This window comes from Hyla sarda, chromosome 4 (genome assembly GCF_029499605.1).
Source record: "Hyla sarda isolate aHylSar1 chromosome 4, aHylSar1.hap1, whole genome shotgun sequence".
Lineage (NCBI taxonomy): Eukaryota > Metazoa > Chordata > Amphibia > Anura > Hylidae > Hyla > Hyla sarda.
Genome location: NC_079192.1, coordinates 117,755,412 through 117,775,307, shown reverse-complemented (window position 1 = coordinate 117,775,307; position 19,896 = coordinate 117,755,412). Strand labels below are relative to the sequence as shown.

General features: G+C 41.6%; 1 protein-coding gene across 1 annotated transcript in view; it reads right to left on the bottom strand.

Annotated features, from left to right (window-relative positions):
• Positions 1–19,896, bottom strand: part of MRPS11 (mitochondrial ribosomal protein S11) — a 176,801-nt gene that overhangs the window by 8,511 nt on the left and 148,394 nt on the right. The window contains exons 5-6 of the mRNA XM_056571904.1: positions 4,661–4,790; positions 691–756 (exon numbers count right to left, since the gene is read on the bottom strand). Coding sequence (XP_056427879.1) covers positions 691–756; positions 4,661–4,790 — 196 coding nt within the window. The remainder of the gene's footprint in view (positions 1–690; positions 757–4,660; positions 4,791–19,896) is intronic.

The following is a 19,896-nucleotide window of genomic DNA, read 5'->3' as shown; positions in this document are numbered from 1 at the left end:
CGCCCCCTTAATGCCAGTCTATGGGAGGGGGCGTGGCATCTGCCACGCCCCCCTCCCATAGACTGGCATTGAGGGGGTATGGTGTGAAGTCACTAGGGGGCGTGTGCATGGCATCAGGACCCTCGGTGACTGCACCCAGTGTTTGGAACAAAATGTTCTGGACGCTGGGGCAGTGGAGTACCCCTTTAAATCTATTGTTATCTTCCAATTGTAGATTGTATTTTTTTTTCATTCTATTTTATACCCATTATTGTGGGAACACCTATCTGGCCTGTGCTGCTATTAACAGCATTTGGAGACATGTTTTTTTTTCTTAAGTAGTAGCCAGTAGGGGGACTCACTGACTTTTAGTGGAGAATTTTCTAGGCATGCTCCGTGGCAGGGAGAGTGTAATCCTATCTGTGATTCTAAAGAGGACAATATTGAAATGTGATCTTTATAGAACTGGAAGGGTCAGCCTATTGAGAGGCTCCTTGGTCAGAGTGTAAACAGCAAGATTTCAGAATAATTTTTCTACATATAAATAGTGACATATACATATTTTTTCCCAATTGTGGTAGTGTTTATTTTATAACATAAAAATGTGACTTAACAGAGATAACACATTTCCATTAAAATAGATATAGTATTATATGGAACCAGTCTATCAGTGCCAACCTGTGTGATTATCCTAAACAAACTATGACTTACCTGTCTTCCAGGTCCCATGCCTTTCACCACAACTCTAACGTGTACAACTCCTTTATCAACAGCTTTCTATAGTACAAAAAAAAAACAAAAAAAAACACACAAAAAGAAAATAGACAAGATGAATTAAAGACATGCCAGGCAATAATAAATACTAATACTAAGTGTTCTGGAAATCCAATGCAACCAAATTGACACTAGAGCCCTCACTAAATGAATGCTTGCAGAAGCTCTACATGTGTTCTCGTATAGTCAATTTATCTATAAGAGAAAACAAAAACTTACGCACAAAAAGGGGAAAATGTGATTAGCAATTTGACTTTGTGTAGTCAGGATACACCCAAACTGATTTACCCAGCAATAAACAATTAGACAACAAATACAAAGTGGCAAACGGAGAAAATTGGTAGCAGAAAAAAATGGCTTATGTATTACGCTGCAGGGGCATCCTTTAGAGGAAAGTGAACAGTCAGCCACAAATCTATAAGCAAAAAATCCTTTTAGCAGAACACCTACTGTAATACCCATCACGCTGAAAGAGGCATTGTTTATAAAGGATGCCTTCCATTTTTGAATAAGATATGCTCTTTTTGTCTGTCCCTGAATGCAGACACTTATTTTTTTATTTCTTGCAGGTAAAATCTCAACAACCCCCTACCCCAGTGCTTTCCGCGCTCCCACCCACAACTATTAAAATAAACAGTCTGGGGTTTTCCTGTCATGTAATTCCGAAGTCTCAGAAGACATGAATGGCGGTGAGACTTGGAAGGGATGTAGAAACATGAACACCTGCTGTAGCCCAGACAACTTAGTAGACTGACTAGATGTCAGCTCCCGTGGAGATAAAAGACTATTAGAAAGCAGAACTGTCAGCCACACTTTCTAAGAGCAGAAACGGTTCCAAAATGGACAAGCCATTTCCAGGACATGCCAGAGCACTGAAATAACCCAATCGTGTTCATTTTGACAAGGACCTTGTGCAGCTTATGGTCTCCTCATAGTCATGTTTATATGTGGAGAATGTAACCATCTGAATATTCTGTGAGGAGGCAACACAAACTATCCTAGGAAATATTAGATATCATCATTTCCTAATGCAGTATTATTATCACCAATCAGACCCCTGAGAAGTACATTTAGATATACACATGCAGATTCCTATTCCTTGCCTTAAAATTTATGAGAAGAGACAAGAAGAGTCTGTACTCTGCCGTCCATTAACAGGGCATGGAAGAGAAAAAACTCCACAATTAAACTCTGTTCTAGCCTCAACCTTCCCCTATTAGCTCAGTATGTACTAAGTGAGCATTAGAACACCATAAACTGCAAGTCATCCAGCCAGTGGCTTCTCATCGGATCTCATCCTATACCCAAACAGGGAGAAAAGAGAACCACCCTTATGACTCCTGGTTAAAGGGGTACTCCGCCCCTAGACATCTTATCCCCTATCCAAAGGATAGGGGATAAGATGTCTGATCGCGGGGGCCCTCCGCGATCTCCCCACTGCACCTGGCATTCATTAAGAGCATCGGGTGGCACCCCTCAATGCAAGACTATGGGAGGGGGCATGGCGGCCGCCATGCCCCCTCCCATAGGCTTGCATTGAGGGGGCATGACCGTGACATCACGAGCCTCCGCCTCGCATCACCAGTCATCCAGCACAGAGCAAAGTTCGCTCCGTGCACCAGATGTCTGGCATAGGTGATAAAATGTCTAGGGGCAGAGTACCCCTTTAAGGCAGCATGCAAATGATGACAGGTTCCCTTTAAAATACAGCAGACTACGGGGTCACCAGCAGATACCTATATGTAGAACAACTCTCTGAAGGTATTCTGATATAGTGCCAAAACATAATGTAAATGAAGCCTTAGACTTTACAGTCACTATATGTAAAAGCTTGCATCCTTTTAGTACATCTTTATAACTTTTATTGTGTTTTTTTAACCCATTTTCAGGTACCGTATATACTCGAATATAATCAGAGTTTTTCAGCAGGATTTTTCGTGCTGAAAACGCCCCCCTCGGCTTATACTCGAGTGTGCTCTCCGCCTGACAATCCCTTCTCACTGGTCTTCAACCTGCGGACCTCCAGATGTTGCAAAACTACAACTCCCAGAATGCCCGAACAGCCAATGGCTGTCCGGGCATGCTGGGAGTTGTAGTTTTGTAACATCTGGAGGTCCGCAGGTTGAAGACCACTGAAAAGGATTGACAGGCGGTGATGATGACGAGGGAGATGATGATGGGGGTGAAAATGACAGGTTGATGATGAGGGGGGGGGGGTGATGATGAGGAGGGGGATGATGACGGGGGTGATAATGTCGGGGTCTGGATGATGACAGGGGGATGATTTATTTCCCACCCTAGGCTTATAGTCGAGTCAATAACTTTTGGTGTGAAATTAGGGGCCTCGGCTTATATTCGGGTCGGCTTATACTCGAGTATATACGGTAGGTTTTTCACTGTGTTCCCCAATTATTATTTGAACGTCCATGGGTCTGGTTGATACAAACACAATAATCCCCCCCCCCCTGCAATGCATGACAATGGAAAAATACATTTTTGTCCGGTCTATTTCTTCTGCCCTGGTTGGCAATCGTATTTTGCGTTTCTTTTATTGTCCCTCTAGAACAGCGATGCCCAACATGTGGCTCTCCAGCTGTTGCAATACAACATCTCCTAGCAAACTGTGATAGCCTACACCTGCCAGGTCGTGCTGGGAGTTGTAGTTTAGCAACAGCTGGAGCAATACATGTCAGCAGTCACTGCTCTAGAGCTAATGTAAAAGCAGTGCCAGCAGCATGCCACCAATGCAGAAGTAGCAGAGATATAAAACACACCTACACAATATTTACACTCTGTATTCTAACACTACAGCTATAAAACATTTCATGCAGCTCGTACACATCTTGTCGCTTTCTTCTCTTATTTTTTTAGTATGTGAAGCGGCTACAGATTAATACTGTTGGGAAACTTTCTGAGGTTGTTCCATGGGCACCATGAAATAACAATTTCAGTAACAATGAGCATGCAGGTCATGGAGGCCTTTTATGTAACTGTGCACAACAAACTCTGATGGGTTTATCATTTCACAGGCTTGTCCTAATTAGTTTTATGTTGTGAAGTGAAACATTGTGACCTGTCTGTGTGGCTAATCATGCTGGGAATCGCGGCAGGAAGAGCGAGCAATGGAATAGTAGGAGCTCGCGAGTGGCAACTTTGGATGGGGGCTGCCACCTAGTGGAAGTTGCCGCACTGGCCTGCTCTTTTTTTTCTTCCTCTAAAATGACAAACTATAAAGCATAAAACAAAAAGAACATTTGTCTACTCCCATCAAAATGTTATACCCGGAACTATAGTTATGGGCCGTGAAACATATTTAAATAAGAAAGAATCCTTAAAAAGCATTAATCAATAAAGGAGACCTGCTAAATTGTTTTATATTTTCCACCAACAGCGTACAATGTATTGCAAAAGCATTTAAAAAAAAATATATGTTGTAAGGTGGAAAAAAAAAAATTTAAAAAAAGGACAAAAAAAGCAAAGGGCACCTCTCCTTTGTATTTATACAAGCTATATTTGTATTAATATTTCCTCCAAAAATCTATAAAAAATACTTTTTTTTTCTAGGCAAGCTGACATTTTGATTGATACTTTGGATAGATGGGACTTTTAGAATAATAGGGGGGGCGGTATTTCCTTTTCCATTTTTAAAAACCTTTTACTTGTAACCTTTTACTTGTGTTTCCTGGGGGCAGATTGGAACCCAGACAGAACCACAACCTGTCAAACGATTTCCTAGAATGTTAGATGTCAGCTGCAAATCACAGGTGGGTTAAATCCAACAGGTACGGGTTTTAGCGGGTTTTTAGGTTGCTATGGGTAACAAAGACTGTTTTTATAAATCTCCCCCCCCCCCCCCCCCAGTATAGAATACCAAAGTCTTTTACACACAGAATTCTTTCCTACTTACAGTTGCGGCTGAGATCCCGGCTGTCTGTGCAGCTACAGAAGAGCTCTTCTTGGCATTTCTAAAGCCCTCGATCCCACAGGATGTGCGTGTTATAAACTTATTGTCTGGGTGTGTAACCTGGATGTGTGTGCTGCAACAGAAAAATGTACAAGAGACTTACAGGCTAGAAGGTGGACAAAAAAAGAACGCATTTCCACATACATATTGGGGGAGATTTATCAAAAACTGTGCAGAGGAAGAGTGGCGAAGTTGCCCATTGGCTCTTTAATTTTTAAAGTGACCTGTGAAAAATGAAAGAAGCAATCTGATCAGTTGCCATGGGCAATAGTACCTGTCATAACCTGCATGGTTTTGTTAGATTAAACCTCCAGAGTGCTGAAAGGGTGACTTTAGTGGTCTCACTGCTGTGACGGACCCTCTGAGAGCCCTCTCAATGGTGCACAGCTATTTCTCATTCTCTCCGTTTCAGGAGACGAGTCCAGGGTTTAAATGTTTGCCAGTAGTACACAGACATGGACTTCCTTTTTCTTACTTCTCTGGCCAGTCAAAGCACATACTTTTCCCAGTTATACCATGACATAGTGCTGGAGAAAGAGCACTGGACTGAACATGCTGGCACTGTGCTGGGCTGATAATGGGGTTTGCAAGGTGCTGTGCGCACATAAATGGAAGAAGCAGTAGGATTACAGCAAGGAAACTTTTTTTTTTACACTAAGCTGCTAATGTTGCTGAAAAGCTGAATGGTAGCAAGAAGGGGTATTAAACTACAGCACTGTGGAAATACAGCATATATACACTGGAATTTGCAAAATGGGATGCTGGCCTGAGCTTTATGGATGGTCAAAGAGAGAAGGAAAGCATTGATTTACCTTTGAGGGACAATTTGGATCAACTTTAGCAGGCCAGACCCAGCAGGAAGATACACACAGCCCAGGATCGCTCTCCCCTGCACATAGTACAAGGTAAACCCAATTTACTTTCTGTAATTTGTCCTGATCTAGCCTTCACTAGAGCAGTGGGCAGGAGATTGCAGGGAAGGGAGACACCTAGTGGCCAAGACATTAAAGTTGTTTTTCTGGTGTCATTTTCAATTACTACAGTGATTTGCAACTATGTTGGGAATCACATAGCCAATCAAATAAAAGGAAGTTGTGACCATTTAAAGTACAAACAATTTTCTTGGATTTCCATAGTCACCTTTCACGACATAACCATACGAGGGCTTTTTGCAGCTTACTTTGCATAAAAGTCAATCAAAAAATATTAGAAATCCTAAAATGGTGCCATGAAAAAAGGACACATTGGTGGGTTTTGACTGGCAAAATATCTTTAGAACATTTTATTATATATTAGATTTTTTTCTGCTTTTTACTAGCCCCACAAGAGGATTTTAAACATGCAATCTCCTGATTGCTGGCATATTCTGCCTGTAAGCATATTGTCGACAGGTAATGTTCTTGGCTGTGCCTCTAGAACGGTGGGTAGGCAAAGACCCATGGCAGACCTGGAGGCCAAAATCCTACGTTCCTAGCACTGGATACCCTGTGAATGACTCTCGCTACATGTCAGACGGTTACCTTACCAATTGGACCACACAGTGTGCCATTGCAAATCTCAACAACTGATGGTTGAAGAGTATGCCTGGACAACACAGTTTTAATCCTACAAAACTTGAGACATCTTAACGGCACATCAAAGAGATAGTCATAGAGAGGCAAATTGTGTGATGAAATGTGCAATACATTGTAGCAAATAATCTAATGATTTTCTATAGACATCATATAGAAGATTTATTGATTAACATTTAATATACCGTAATTCCGATGTGCAAAAAGTAAAATCTTATTAAGTTTTTGTATTTCACCAGTACATTTTGAGTCTGGCTGATTAAAATAAAATAAATCCGCGGCTCAGGATTTTCTCGGCAGAGTCTCTTTGTTTTGTCGTACACTTCAATTAAACACTTAGTTATTCCAGCACACAAGTCATACTGTGCTGCCCACAGGGAGGCAGCCCGTTCCCTATTCCTTTTCGGCAGGGTAGGCAGGATTACATAGCAGGATATGGCAAGACAAATGTATTACAGCCACTTGCAATTCTAACAGTATTGATGGCCGTTCATTAGGTAGCTTTCACTTAACTGCCGTTCAGTGCACTGGTCCAGAAGGATGAATCCAGGAGTGCAGCTTTAGGCTGATAACAGAGATGGCAGCCATGAGTATATACGACACCACCAACTCATTATCCTGACAATGTGACAGGAACATGTCACATGAAGATATCTCCCCTCCGTACTAACTGAAAAAGTCTCCATATTAAGGTATCAGTCATAACTATGGTGTGGCTTCACCTTTATGAAACAGCAAAATGAATCCGGAATTATTCCTTTCACCCAATGGATTCCTTATAAGATTCTAGTCTTGGTAATTGCTGTAGCGAAGTAAAAGTTATACTGCTTTTGACCCAGAAACACAAAAAGTCTCACAGGGCAATGGTTGGGAATTTAACATGCTTCGGTCCTGTACATTTAGGACTATCACCTTTACATAGAGATATGGACATTAACCCCTTAACGACAGTGGACATATATTTACGTCCATTGCTGACTCCTGTTACATAAAGGTTCATATCCGGTGGGTCCCGGTTGATATCAGCAACCCAGGCCATTGCCCTTTAAACTTTGATTTTAAGGCAAAACAAAACGCTTCGTATTATGCTTTTAAACTTCTTTACTAAAACTCAGCAGCATATAAGTAGTAGATGTATTAAAGAAATTTTTTATATATAAAGTGTAAATAAACGTATGATATCTAGGATGCAACCTAGAATGCTGTTCATGTCATCATCCAATCAGAACATAGTATAGATGATATCAGTAACTGCCATATAGAAAACTTCCTTCTTCTTTGCTGCTCAGCAGATGGTGAAGTTATGTCATTTTTCTCTCCCATGATTTTATGTATTATTGTATAAAAATATATATGATTTGATCCTTTAGTCAATTAATGTTGAGTATATATATATATATATTTATTATTTTATTAATTTAATTTATTTAAATTTATTTAAATGTATTTGAATTTATTTATTTATTTATTTCTGTAATTTCTTTAATTTAATTTCATTGATTATTATACCCTATATGTATATATCTATATTCTCTTTTCTGGTAGTAGGTTTTTTCCTTCTAAATTACTTCATTTTACTCCCTTATATTTCTCTACAGTTTCTATTCCCTTTTTTCTTTATAGTATGCCTTTTATATACATCCCTGGCTCTTAATTTTGATCTTTTCATCATTCCTAACTTTCATTTAGTTTTTTACCTTTTATTGCGCATCTCTATTTCATCTGCGTCATCGCTGCCATTTTTCAGCACGAGACCCGTCCTCTGCGTCTTTCCCGGTGTCTGTTAATCTTCTCTCGCGTCTCGAGCTCTGCTCATTCTCGCGAGATCTCTTGACAGCGAGGTCATCTCCTGTCAAGCGTTCCCGGGCTTTCGGCATTCACCTCACAGCTGCCGAAGCCCGAGGACGCGCCTGTATTTCTGAGCATCCAATTATATCCTTATACGTCAATATCTCTGTACCCTCCCAAAAACCTCCCAAAATCTCTTAGATTATCCTCTGCAGCCACCTTGTGGCTGTTTTAATCATTACATTTTGATAATTTTATAGTTTTTAAACCTATTACCCATATTGATATACCTAATGTTAATATATCGTATATTTATTAATTAATTAATTCATGAATTTATTATAATTAACTTATCAATATACTTAATTACTATATATTTAATTTACTTATTACCTCATAATTGATTAATTTATTTATTTTTATTGCATTAGATATTTTAGATACTTCTACTTATATTAAATTCTCCTTAATTGCTTTATATACAGTATAATTGCCTTCTATACAGTATATACATATACATTATATTACATCTCTATATTTTCATTATGTCCCAAGACAATAGTCAAGTTTCATCTGATAAGGTTAATCCTGATGCTCTACAGTCCATGGTAGATGCCTCAGTGTCTAAATCCATACAAAATGCAGTTCTTACTCTGCAAGAATCTTTTGAGAAATCACTATCCAATGTGATGGCTCGCTCTGGCACAATTACAGGGGTGTTACCTCCTATAACCCCATCGGATCAATATTGGTCCCCTGCCGAATCGGTTTCTCATCTGGCAAAAGGTCTTAAGGGTCCTGGTAAAGCAAAATCAAAAAAGCGCCATATCCCAGGCAATGTACCATACACCTCCAAAAGTGTGAAACACACATCAGAAACTTGCCATGAGACCAATATCACCCAACATATGGGTTCTAAACCAGACGTACCTATTAGTGGTTCTAAGAAACCAATTTCCTCACCCTCTGCCCAAGAGGAAGTCCAACCTATCAGGGCCACGACTTCCACTTTTAGAGCGAAGCCAGACTCCTACCGAGTTGTCTCATCTGAGGAATCTGAGGATTCTGACATACATGAGGTTGATGAAATTTTGTATGTCTCGGAGGAAAGTGAGTCAGATCACGAGGACCCTGCTATGCAGGAAGACACTCCAGTGAACTTACCTGGGGATTCATATTTTGATCCCACTCTGATATGCCATCCACGATCTGGGGAGTGGCTTCCCAATCAAAGGATTGCGGAATTTTTAGCTCTTCGAGCTAATAAAGCTTTGGACCGTCCATCCCGTAGCAAGCTAAAGGCGGAATGCCCTCGCCCCTCTCTACCTAATAACGCTTCTGCTACTCCGGAATTGGACCCTCTATTAGCCAAATTCTTATTTAAAACGGGTAAAAACCCGAAAAAAGGAGTGGACCGTAGTTTTAAGTCCTGTCAGGACAAATTGATGGACCTTCTTGGCCCACTCTCCAAGATTATGGATATGGCTGATGAAGCATCCAATTCTAATACCAATATTGATACTGAGACCCTTAAAGGTTGGATTCAGCGGGCCATTTGTATATTCGGCAACGCTAACTCTGCTCTCTCCACTGAGAGAAAGAGATCGATACTCATGAAAATTGACCCACAACTTACCAATCTAGCCACTGCCGAACCGGTCAACCCCACAAACGGCATGCTTTTCGGGGAAGATTTCATCAGAGAGCTTAACAAATATGTTGGGCTCTTCTCTTCTCTTAATAAAGCTCAAGTATCGATGAAGAAAGTATTCTCTAGTAGAATTTTTGGGAGGGCCGGAAAAGGCCGGGGCCGATTTTCCGGCCGGTCCTCCCACTATAGAAATTATAGAGGCCCCTACTCTCAACCGCCCACACAATTCACAGCTCCACCTACCACTCCATCCCCATTTTTCCCTTACAGGTCCAGACCTTGGCGTTCCAGAGGCCAAAGAGGCTATCCCCGCTCCAGACCTCCCACAGGTAAGCCTACCCCTATATTCTTCCCAACATATCCCATTAGGGGGAAGACTCCTTCATTTTTTCCACAATTGGACTATGATTACGTCCGACTCTTGGATACTAAATACGGTCATGGGTTACCAAATAGAATTTGTCATACCTCCTGTCCAAACACATTTACCTCACCCAATCCAATTTTCCCTATTGGACAAAAAACTCATAGACCAAGAAGTCCAAGAGTTGGCTTCCAAAAGAGCAATTATATCTGTACCCCCAAATTCCATGGGATTCCTAAGCAACCTCTTTCTGGTAAAAAAGAAAGACGGAGGTCACAGACCTGTGATCAATTTACGTCTTTTAAACAATCTGGTTGTTTATCGTCACTTCAAGATGGAGGGCATCCATCTTCTAAGAGACATTCTTCTGAAGAACGATTGGTTAGTGAAGATAGATCTAAAAGACGCTTATTTGACTGTACCAATCCATCCATTTTCTCAACCTTTTCTTCGTTTCCTTTGGAACGATCAGACATGGCATTTTACTTGTCTCCCGTTCGGTCTTTCATCAGCCCCGTGGTGTTTCACAAAACTACTGAAACCAGTAGTTGCCTCTCTAAGAAGTCGTGGTGTTCGTCTGATTATTTATCTAGACGACATCCTCCTTATGGCCCAAACAAAAGAGTCACTTTTGCTCCACATGAACTGGACATTACACCTCCTAACTCATCTAGGATTTCTCATCAATCACAAAAAATCCATCCTGATCCCATCTCAACATTTGGAATTTTTGGGTTTCATGATAGATACTCAACTGACCACTTTGAGTCTCCCTCCAAGGAGATTGAAAGTTATTCGGAAAGAAATCCGACAGATTCTCCACAAAGACATCTTATCTCTGAGGACAATAGCTCGAATTGTGGGTCTCCTTTCAGCCTCCATTCAAGCCATTTTTCCTGCTCCTCTTCACTACAGAGCTCTCCAACGCCTAAAAATTCGCCACTTGAGACAAGGCCTCGGTTATTCGGACGAAGTTCCTCTGTCCTCAGAAGCCAAAGAGGAACTTCTTTGGTGGCTCACTCACATAGAATCCTGGAATGGGAAAACAATTTTCCATCCGAATCCGGACATTATCATCGAATCAGATGCGAGTCTTTCCGGATGGGGTGCTCGTTGCGGCTCCCTTTCTACAGGAGGCAAATGGTCTCCTTCAGAATCCCTGCTTCACATAAACTGTCTAGAACTTCTAGCAGGATTTTTTGCTTTAAAAAGTTTTGCAAGGAATTCCTCCCATTGTTGTATTCTTCTTCGTATGGACAACATTTCCGCTGTCCAATACATCAATCATTTGGGAGGCACAACTTCAAAAGTTCTTGCAGATCTTGTCAAAGAATTTTGGCATTTTTGTTTAGACAAGAATATTACCCTGAAAGCGGAATACCTACCCGGAATTTCCAATTCAGTAGCGGATTGGTATTCTCGTCATCTGACGGATTCCAGCGATTGGAAACTTCATCTCCCAATCTTCCAATCGATCAATTCTCTTTGGGGTCCTTTGCACATAGATCTTTTCGCATCCCGTCTCAACACTCAAATACCTCTATTTTACAGTTGGCGACCGGACCCGGAAGCTTTGGGGGTAGACGCCTTCCTGCAATTTTGGCCTCAGAAGACTCTTTATGCCTTTCCTCCTTTCAATCTCATTCCTCGAGTTCTATTTCAAACCTCGATACAGAAATCCACTCTAGTTCTCATAACGCCACTATGGCCAACCCAGTCTTGGTTTCCCCAAATCCTTCATCTACTCTTAGATTTTCCCCGTCTTCTTCCTTCGGATCAGAATCTTCTTCTAGATCCCCAGGGGAATTTCCACCCTCTGATTCTGTCGGGACAATTACCTCTAGTCGCTTGGTTGATTTCGGGTCACCAAGATCTAACCTCCAACTTTCAAAATCAGCTCAGGACATCTTATCTGATGCATGGGCCCCAGGTACCAGATCTGCTTACAGATCAGCCTGGAAACTTTGGTCTAATTGGTGCGATAGAAGACATTTGGATCCCTTACAAACATCTATATACAACATTTTGAATTTCTTATCTGCCTCTTTTGATGCTGGTAAAGCGTACAGAACTATTAATCTTTATCGCTCCGCTATTTCCTCTAAACATGTACCTGTCGACTCCATTCCTATTGGTAGACATCCTTTGGTCTGCCAACTGCTTAAAGGAATTCGTTTCCGCAGACCACCGTTACCAAAATACACTTCCACATGGGACGTGAATCTAGTTCTCAATATGTTCATTTCATGGGATGATAACGATTCCCTCTCTTTAAAATTTCTTTCCTTCAAACTCACTACACTTCTGTGCCTTATCTCGGTGAAACGGGTCTCCGATGTGAAATCTCTTGACATTTCTCATAGACAATTTACTCCTCAAGGTGTTATTTTTTCAATTTATCGCCGTACAAAAACTAACCTTCAATCGGTTTTCTACCCATCTTTTCCGCATCACGAAAAACTCTGTGTGGTTCGTTGCCTCAGATCTTATGAGCAAAAAACTGAATCTCTTAGGAATCCTTCCCATTCCCAATTACTAGTTTCCTTTTGCAAACCTCATGCACCTGTATCATCTCCTACTCTGGCCCGATGGATTAAACAAACTTTACAACTTGCTGGTATTGACACTTCAAAATTTACTGCCCACTCTACTAGAAGTGCTGTTTCCACTAGACTTTTCCAATCTGGGGCCTCTCTATCAGATTTACTTAAAGCTGCCAACTGGTCTTCTGATTCCACTTTTAAAACCTTCTACTTTAGACCTGAATCACATGTTTCCATGTTATTGTTGTAATCTAATGTATTTTTCTTCTTTTATTTTATTTAGAAGTTTATAATATTTATCATAGCTTTGAACTAGCATAATACGAAGCGTTTTGTTTTGCCTTAAAATTGAGAATTTTCCTATCCTGGGTGACGGAAAATTTGGATTTTAATAAAAACAAAACGCGAGTATTATCCCTCCCGGAACCCATCCCTGTAATTGTATTTTTTCTTTCTTTCAGTTCAACAATGATTGCTACATCTTCTCCTGTCGCACTGTTTTTCATCGATGGAGTTCCTTATTGCATTCCAATTCAACTCTGTTTTCCTGTTCTACGATTGCCTGTTGCTGATTGTTCCTGTTTTTTCCGACATCTACTTCGCAAAGAAGAAGGAAGTTTTCTATATGGCAGTTACTGATATCATCTATACTATGTTCTGATTGGATGATGACATGAACAGCATTCTAGGTTGCATCCTAGATATCATACGTTTATTTACACTTTATATATAAAAAATTTCTTTAATACATCTACTACTTATATGCTGCTGAGTTTTAGTAAAGAAGTTTAAAAGCATAATACTCGCGTTTTGTTTTTATTAAAATCCAAATTTTCCGTCACCCAGGATAGGAAAATTCTCAATTGTGACGTCTAAAACGGGAGAAAACACCTGCCGGTTAGCTCAGCTGACTGTTCAGGAACAGCTGAGAGGACAGTGGGAGGGTTGTTACTTGTCTCCTCGCCGTCCGATTGGTGATCTGCAACTCCATGCCTACTCAGGAGGCTGGAGCCGAAGAGCACCGATAAGACTGTTCAATGCTATGCTATGGCATAGCACTGAAAAGTGTATGCAATCAGAAGACTGCATGTAAAAGTCCCCAATGGGGACGAGAAAAAAAGTGTTTAAAAAAAAAAAAAAAAAAAAAAAAAGTTAATAAATGTGATTTAACCCCTTCCTTAATAAAAGTTTAAAGTACCCTCTTTTCCCATTTAAAAAAATATAAGTAAACAAAACAAACATGTGGTACCGCCGTGTGCATAAATGTCCGAACTATAAAATTATAATGTTTATTAAACCGCATGATCAATGGCGTACATGTAAAAAAAAATCCAAAATCGCATATTTTTGGTCACTTTGTATACTCTATAAAAATGTATAAAAAGCGATCAAAATGTTCCATCAAAACAAAAATGATACCAAAAAAACATTTCAGATCCCTTTAAAAAAAATTAGCCCTAATATAGCCCCGTATGCAGAAAAATAAAAGTTCTAGGGGTCAGAAGAGGACATTTTTAAACATATAAATTTTTGTGCAAAAAGGTTTTAACAGAAGTAAAACAAAATCAAACCTATATACTGTAAGTTGGTAATCATTTTAACCGTATGGACCTACAGAATAAAGAGAAGGTGTCATTTTTACCAAAAAGTGCACTGCGTAGAAACGGAAGCCCCCAAAATTAACAAAATGGCTTTTTTTTGGTCCCACAAAGATTTTTTTTTTTTTTGGGTTTCACCAAAGATTTTGTGGTGAAATGATTGATATCATTACAAAGTACAATTAGTGGCACAAAATACAAGCCTTCATATTGGTGTAGATGCAAAATTGAAAGCGTTATGATTTTTAGAAGGTGAGGAGGAAAAAAACGAAAGTGCAAAAACTAAACCATGCTGCGTCCTTAAGGGGTTAGGAATTCAAGTAAACACAGAACATAACTAGGGCAGTTTCATCTTGACATTTATGGCATATCCAAACCTCTGACAGATATGAGTCCCACCTCTGAGACCCACGCCAATCCTAAGACAGAGGGCCCTCTAGCCTTCCCGCGGCAGCTGGAGGTGGTCAAGAACTCTAAAACAGCTGAGTAGCCCGTTTTAAGCAATTTGTGTGAATTCTGTTAATATAAATGCAAGCTGCGCTGCTGTGTGGACATTAACCCCTTAAGGACCGAGCCCTTTTTCACCTTAAGGACCGGAGCGTTTTTTGCAATTCTGACCACTGTCACTTTAAACATTAATAACTCTGGAATGCTTTTAGTTATCATTCTGATTCCGAGATTGTTTTTTCGTGACATATTCTACTTTAACTTAGTGGTAAAATTTTATGGTAACTTGCATCCTTTCTTGGTGAAAAATCACCAAATTTGATGAAAAAAATGAAAATTTTGCATTTTTCTAACTTTGAAGCTCTCTGCTTGTAAGGAAAATGGATATTCAAAATATATTTTTTTTGGGTTCACATATACAATATGTCTACTTTATGTCTGCATCATAAAATTTATGAGTTTTTACTTTTGGAAGACACCAGAGGGCTTCAAAGTTCAGCAGCAATTTTGAAATTTTTCACAAAATTTTCAAACTCGCTATTTTTCATGGACCAGTTCACGTTTGAAGTGGATTTGAAGGGCCTTCATATTAGAAATGCCCCATAAAAGACCCCATTATAAAAACTACACCCCCCAAAGTATTCAAAATGACATTCAGTAAGTGTATTAACCCTTTAGGTGTTTCACAGGAATAGCAGCAAAGTGAAGGAGAAAATTCAAAATCTTCATTTTTTACACTCGCATTTTCTTGTAGACCCAATTTTTGAATTTTTGAAAGGGGTAAAAAGGAGAAAATTTTTACTTGTATTTGAAACCCAATTTCTCTCGAGTAAGCACATACCTCATATGTCTATGTTAATTGTTCAGCGGGCGCAGTAGAGGGCTCAGAAGGGAAGGAGCGTCAAATGGTTTTTGGGGGGCATGTCACCTTTAGGAAGCCCCTATGGTGCCAGAACAGCAAAAAAACACACATGGCATACCATTTTGGAAACTAGACTCCTCAGGGAACGTAACAAGGGGTAAAGTGAACCTTAATACCCCACAGGTGTTTCACGACTTTAGCATATGTAAAAAAAATTATATATTTTTTACCTAAAATGCTTGGTTTCCCAAAAATTTTACATTTTTAAAAAGTGTAATAGCAGAAAATACCCCCCAAAATTTGAAACCCAATTTCTCCCGATTCAGAAAACACCCCATATGGGGGTGAAAATTGCTCTGCTGGCGCACTACAGGTCTCAGAAGAGAAGGAGTCACATTTGGCTTTTTGAAGCAAATTTTGCTCTGGGGGCATGTCGCATTTAGGAAGCCCCTATGGTGCCAGAACAGCAAAAAAAAAAAAACACATGGCATACCATTTTGGAAACTAGACCCCTCGGGGAACGTAACAAGGGGTAATGTGAACCTTAATACCCTACAGGTGTTTCACGACTTTTGCATATGTGAACATTTTTTATTTTTTTTTACCTAAAATGCTTGGTTTCCCAAAATTTTTACATTTTTAAAAAGGGTAATAGCAGAAAACACCCCCCAAAATTTGAAGCCCAATTTCTCCCGATTCAGAAAACACCCCATATGGGGGTGAAAAGTGCTCTGCTGGCGCACTACAGGTCTCAGAAGAGAAGGAGTCACGTTTGGCTTTTTGAAAGCAAATTTTGCTCTGGGGGCATGCCGCATTTAGGAAGCCCCTATGGTGCCAGGACAGCAAAAAAAAAAAAACACATGGCATACCATTTTGGAAACTAGACCCCTCGGGGAACGTAACAAGGGGTTAAGTGAACCTTTATACCCCACAGGTGTTTTATGACTTTTGTATACGTAAAAAAAAAAATTTTTTTTTTACCTAAAATGCTTGTTTTCCCAAAAATTTTACATTTTTAAAAAGGGTAATAGCAAAAAATACCCCAGAAAATTTGAAGCCCAATTTCTCCCGAGTACGGCGATACCCCATATGTGGCCCTAAACTGTTGCCTGGAAATACGACAGGGCTCCAAAGTGAGAGTGCCATGCGCATTTGAGGCCTAAATTAGGGATTGCATAGGGGTGGACATAGGGGTATTCTACGCCAGTGATTCCCAAACAGGGTGCCTCCAGCTGTTGTAAAACTCCCAGCATGCCTGGACAGTCAGTGGCTATCTGGCAATACTGGGAGTAGTTGTTTTGCAACAGCTGGAGGCTCCGTTCTGGAAACAGTAGCGTACCAGACGTTTTTCATTTTTATTGGGGAGGGGAGGGGGGCTGTGTAGGGGTATGTGTATATGTAGTGTTTTTTACTTTTTATTTTATTTTGTGGTAGTGTAGTGTTTTTAGGGTACAGTCACACGGGCGGGGGGTTCACAGTAGTTTCTCGCTGGCAGTTTGAGCTGCGGCAGAAATTTTAACGCAGCTCAAACTTGCAGCCGGATACTTACTGTAATCCTCCGCCCATGTGAGTGTACCCTGTACGTTCACATTGGAGGGGGGAACATCCAGCTGTTGCAAAACTACAACTCCCAGCATGGACGGTCTATCAGTGCATGCTGGGAGTTGTAGTTTTGCAACCGCTGGAGGCTCCGTTTTGGAAACAGTGACGTACCAGACGTTTTTCATTTTTATTGGGGAGGGGGGGTTGTATAGGGGTATGTGTATATGTAGTGTTTTTTACTTTTTATTTTATTTTGTGTTAGTGTAGTGTAGTGTGTTTTAGGGTACAGTCGCATGGGCGGGGGGTTCACAGTAGTTTCTCGCTGGCAGTTTGAGCTGCGACAGAAAATTTGCCGCAGCTCAAACTTGCAGCCGGATACTTACTGTAATCCTCCGCCCATGTGAGTGTACCCTGTACATTCACATTGGGGGGGGGGGGAAACATCCAGCTGTTGCAAAACTACAACTCCCAGCATGTACGGTCTATCAGTGCATGCTGGGAGTTGTAGTTTTGCAACAGCTGGAGAAACACAGGTTGTGAAACACCGAGTTTGGTAACAAACTCAGTGTTTTGCAACCAGTGTGCCTTCAGCTGTTGCAAAAGCTACAACCCCCAGCATGTACGGACAGCGGAAGGGCATGCTGGGTCTTGTAGTTATGCAACAGCCGGAGGCAAACTACATTGGCTGGGGATGCTGGGGATTGTAGTTATGCAACAGCTGGAGACACACTGGTTTACTACTTAACTCAGTGTGCCTTCAGCTGTTGCAAAACTACAACTCTCAGCAGTCACCGACAGCCAACGGGCATGCTGGGAGTTGTAGTTATGCAACCACCAGATGCACCACTACAACTCCCAGCATGCACTTTAGCTGATTGTGCAAGCTGGGAGTTGTAGTTACACAACAGCTGAAGGTACACTTTTACATAGAAAGAATGTGCCTTCAGCTGTTGCAAAACTATAAGTCCCAGCATGCCCATAAGGGCATGCTGGGAGTTGTGGTGGTCTGCCTCCTGCTGTTGCATAACTACAGCTCCCAGCATGCCCTTGTTGCATGCTGGGAGCTGTTGCTAAGCAACAGCAGGAGGCTGTCACTCACCTCCAACGATCCAGCAGCACAGGTCAGTCCCTCATCGTCTCCGCCGCCGCAGCTGCTCCTGGGGCCCCGATCCCAACAGGGACGCCGGGGATCGGGGTCCCCAGCACCGGGGGTCGTCTTCCCGCACCCGCTCACGTCCTCCGGAAGAGGGGCGGAGCGGGTTGCGGGAGTGACACCCGCAGCAGGCGCCCTGATTGGTCGGCCGGTAATCCGGCCGACGAATCAGGGCGATCGTGAGGTGGCACCAGTGCCACCTCACCCCTGCTGCCTCTGGCTGTTCGGGGCCGTCTCTGACGGCCCCGATCAGCCAGTAATTCCGGGTCATCGGGTCACTGGAGACCCGATTGACCCGGAATCTGCCGCAGATCGCTGGACTGAATTGTCCAGCGATCTGCGGCAATCGCCGACATGGGGGGACATAATGACCCCCCTGGGCGATATGCCGGGATGCCTGCTGAACGATTTCAGCAGGCATCCGGCTCCGGCTCCCCTCCGGCTAGCGGTGGGGGCCGGAAATGCTCAGGGCGTATCCATACGCCCTCGGTCCTTAAGGACTTGGAAACGGGGGCGTATGGATACGCCCTATGTCCTTAAGGGGTTAAAGCTTGCTGTACTACACTGTTAACAAAACCCCTATTAAAATTAGTGAGAGACATAAAAAATGCTTACAACAGCCCACTTACCTGTTTTCGGCTTCCTGGCTACTGCAAGCAGGCTGAGAGGCCCTCTGTCTAGGGATAGGTGTGGGACATGCATCAATCCACAGGATATGCTGTAAATGTTAATACCCCAGGCCAAAACTTTTTTTTATATATATATCAACTGGCTCCGGAAAGTCAAACAGATTTGTAAATTACTTCTATTAAAAAATCTTAATCCTTCCAATAGTTATTAGCTTCTGAAGTTGAGTTGTTGTTTTCTGTCTAACTGCTCTCAGATGACTCACGTCCCGGGAGCTGTGCAGTTCCTATGGGGATATTCTCCCATCATGCACAGCTCCTGGGACGTGACATCATCATTGAGCAGTTAGACAGAAAACTTCAGAAGCTAATAACTATTGGAAGGATTAAGATTTTTGAATAGAAGTAATTTATAAATCTGTTTAACTTTCCAGAGCCAGTTGATATATATAAAAAAGGGTTTTGCCTGGAATACCCCTTTAAGATAAGTATACCTCTTTAATCTACATTTTGCAGTATTAAAAGGGGTCAAATCATCTAGATAACCCCAGTCCATTTGTGCTATTACATATGAGCAACATGGAGGGAGGTCCTTTACTTAAAATAACTCCATAAAAAATAAACAAATCGGAGCACTCACCCAGTCCAGAGGTGATCTTGCAAAAGGAACTTTATTTCATACCAGAAAGGTACATAGCAGGGAGGTGGAAAGATGTAAAGTATGGGAGTGTGCAGATAGCGGGCTAAGCTTTAATTTTGCAAGATTACCTCTGAAATGGGCGAGTGCTCCATTTTCTTTTTTCTTAATGGAGTTATTTTGACACGTCTGAATATTCACTAGCCCACAGAGAGTTAAAGGGGTACTCCACTGGCCAGCGTTCGGAACAAAATGTTCTGAACGTTGTTTTCACTGCCATGACCACGCCCCCTCAATGCAAGTCTATAGGAGGGGGCGGGTCGGCCATCACGCCACCTCCCATAGACTTGCATTGAGGGGGCACGGCCATGACACAACGAGGGGTGTGCCCACCCCC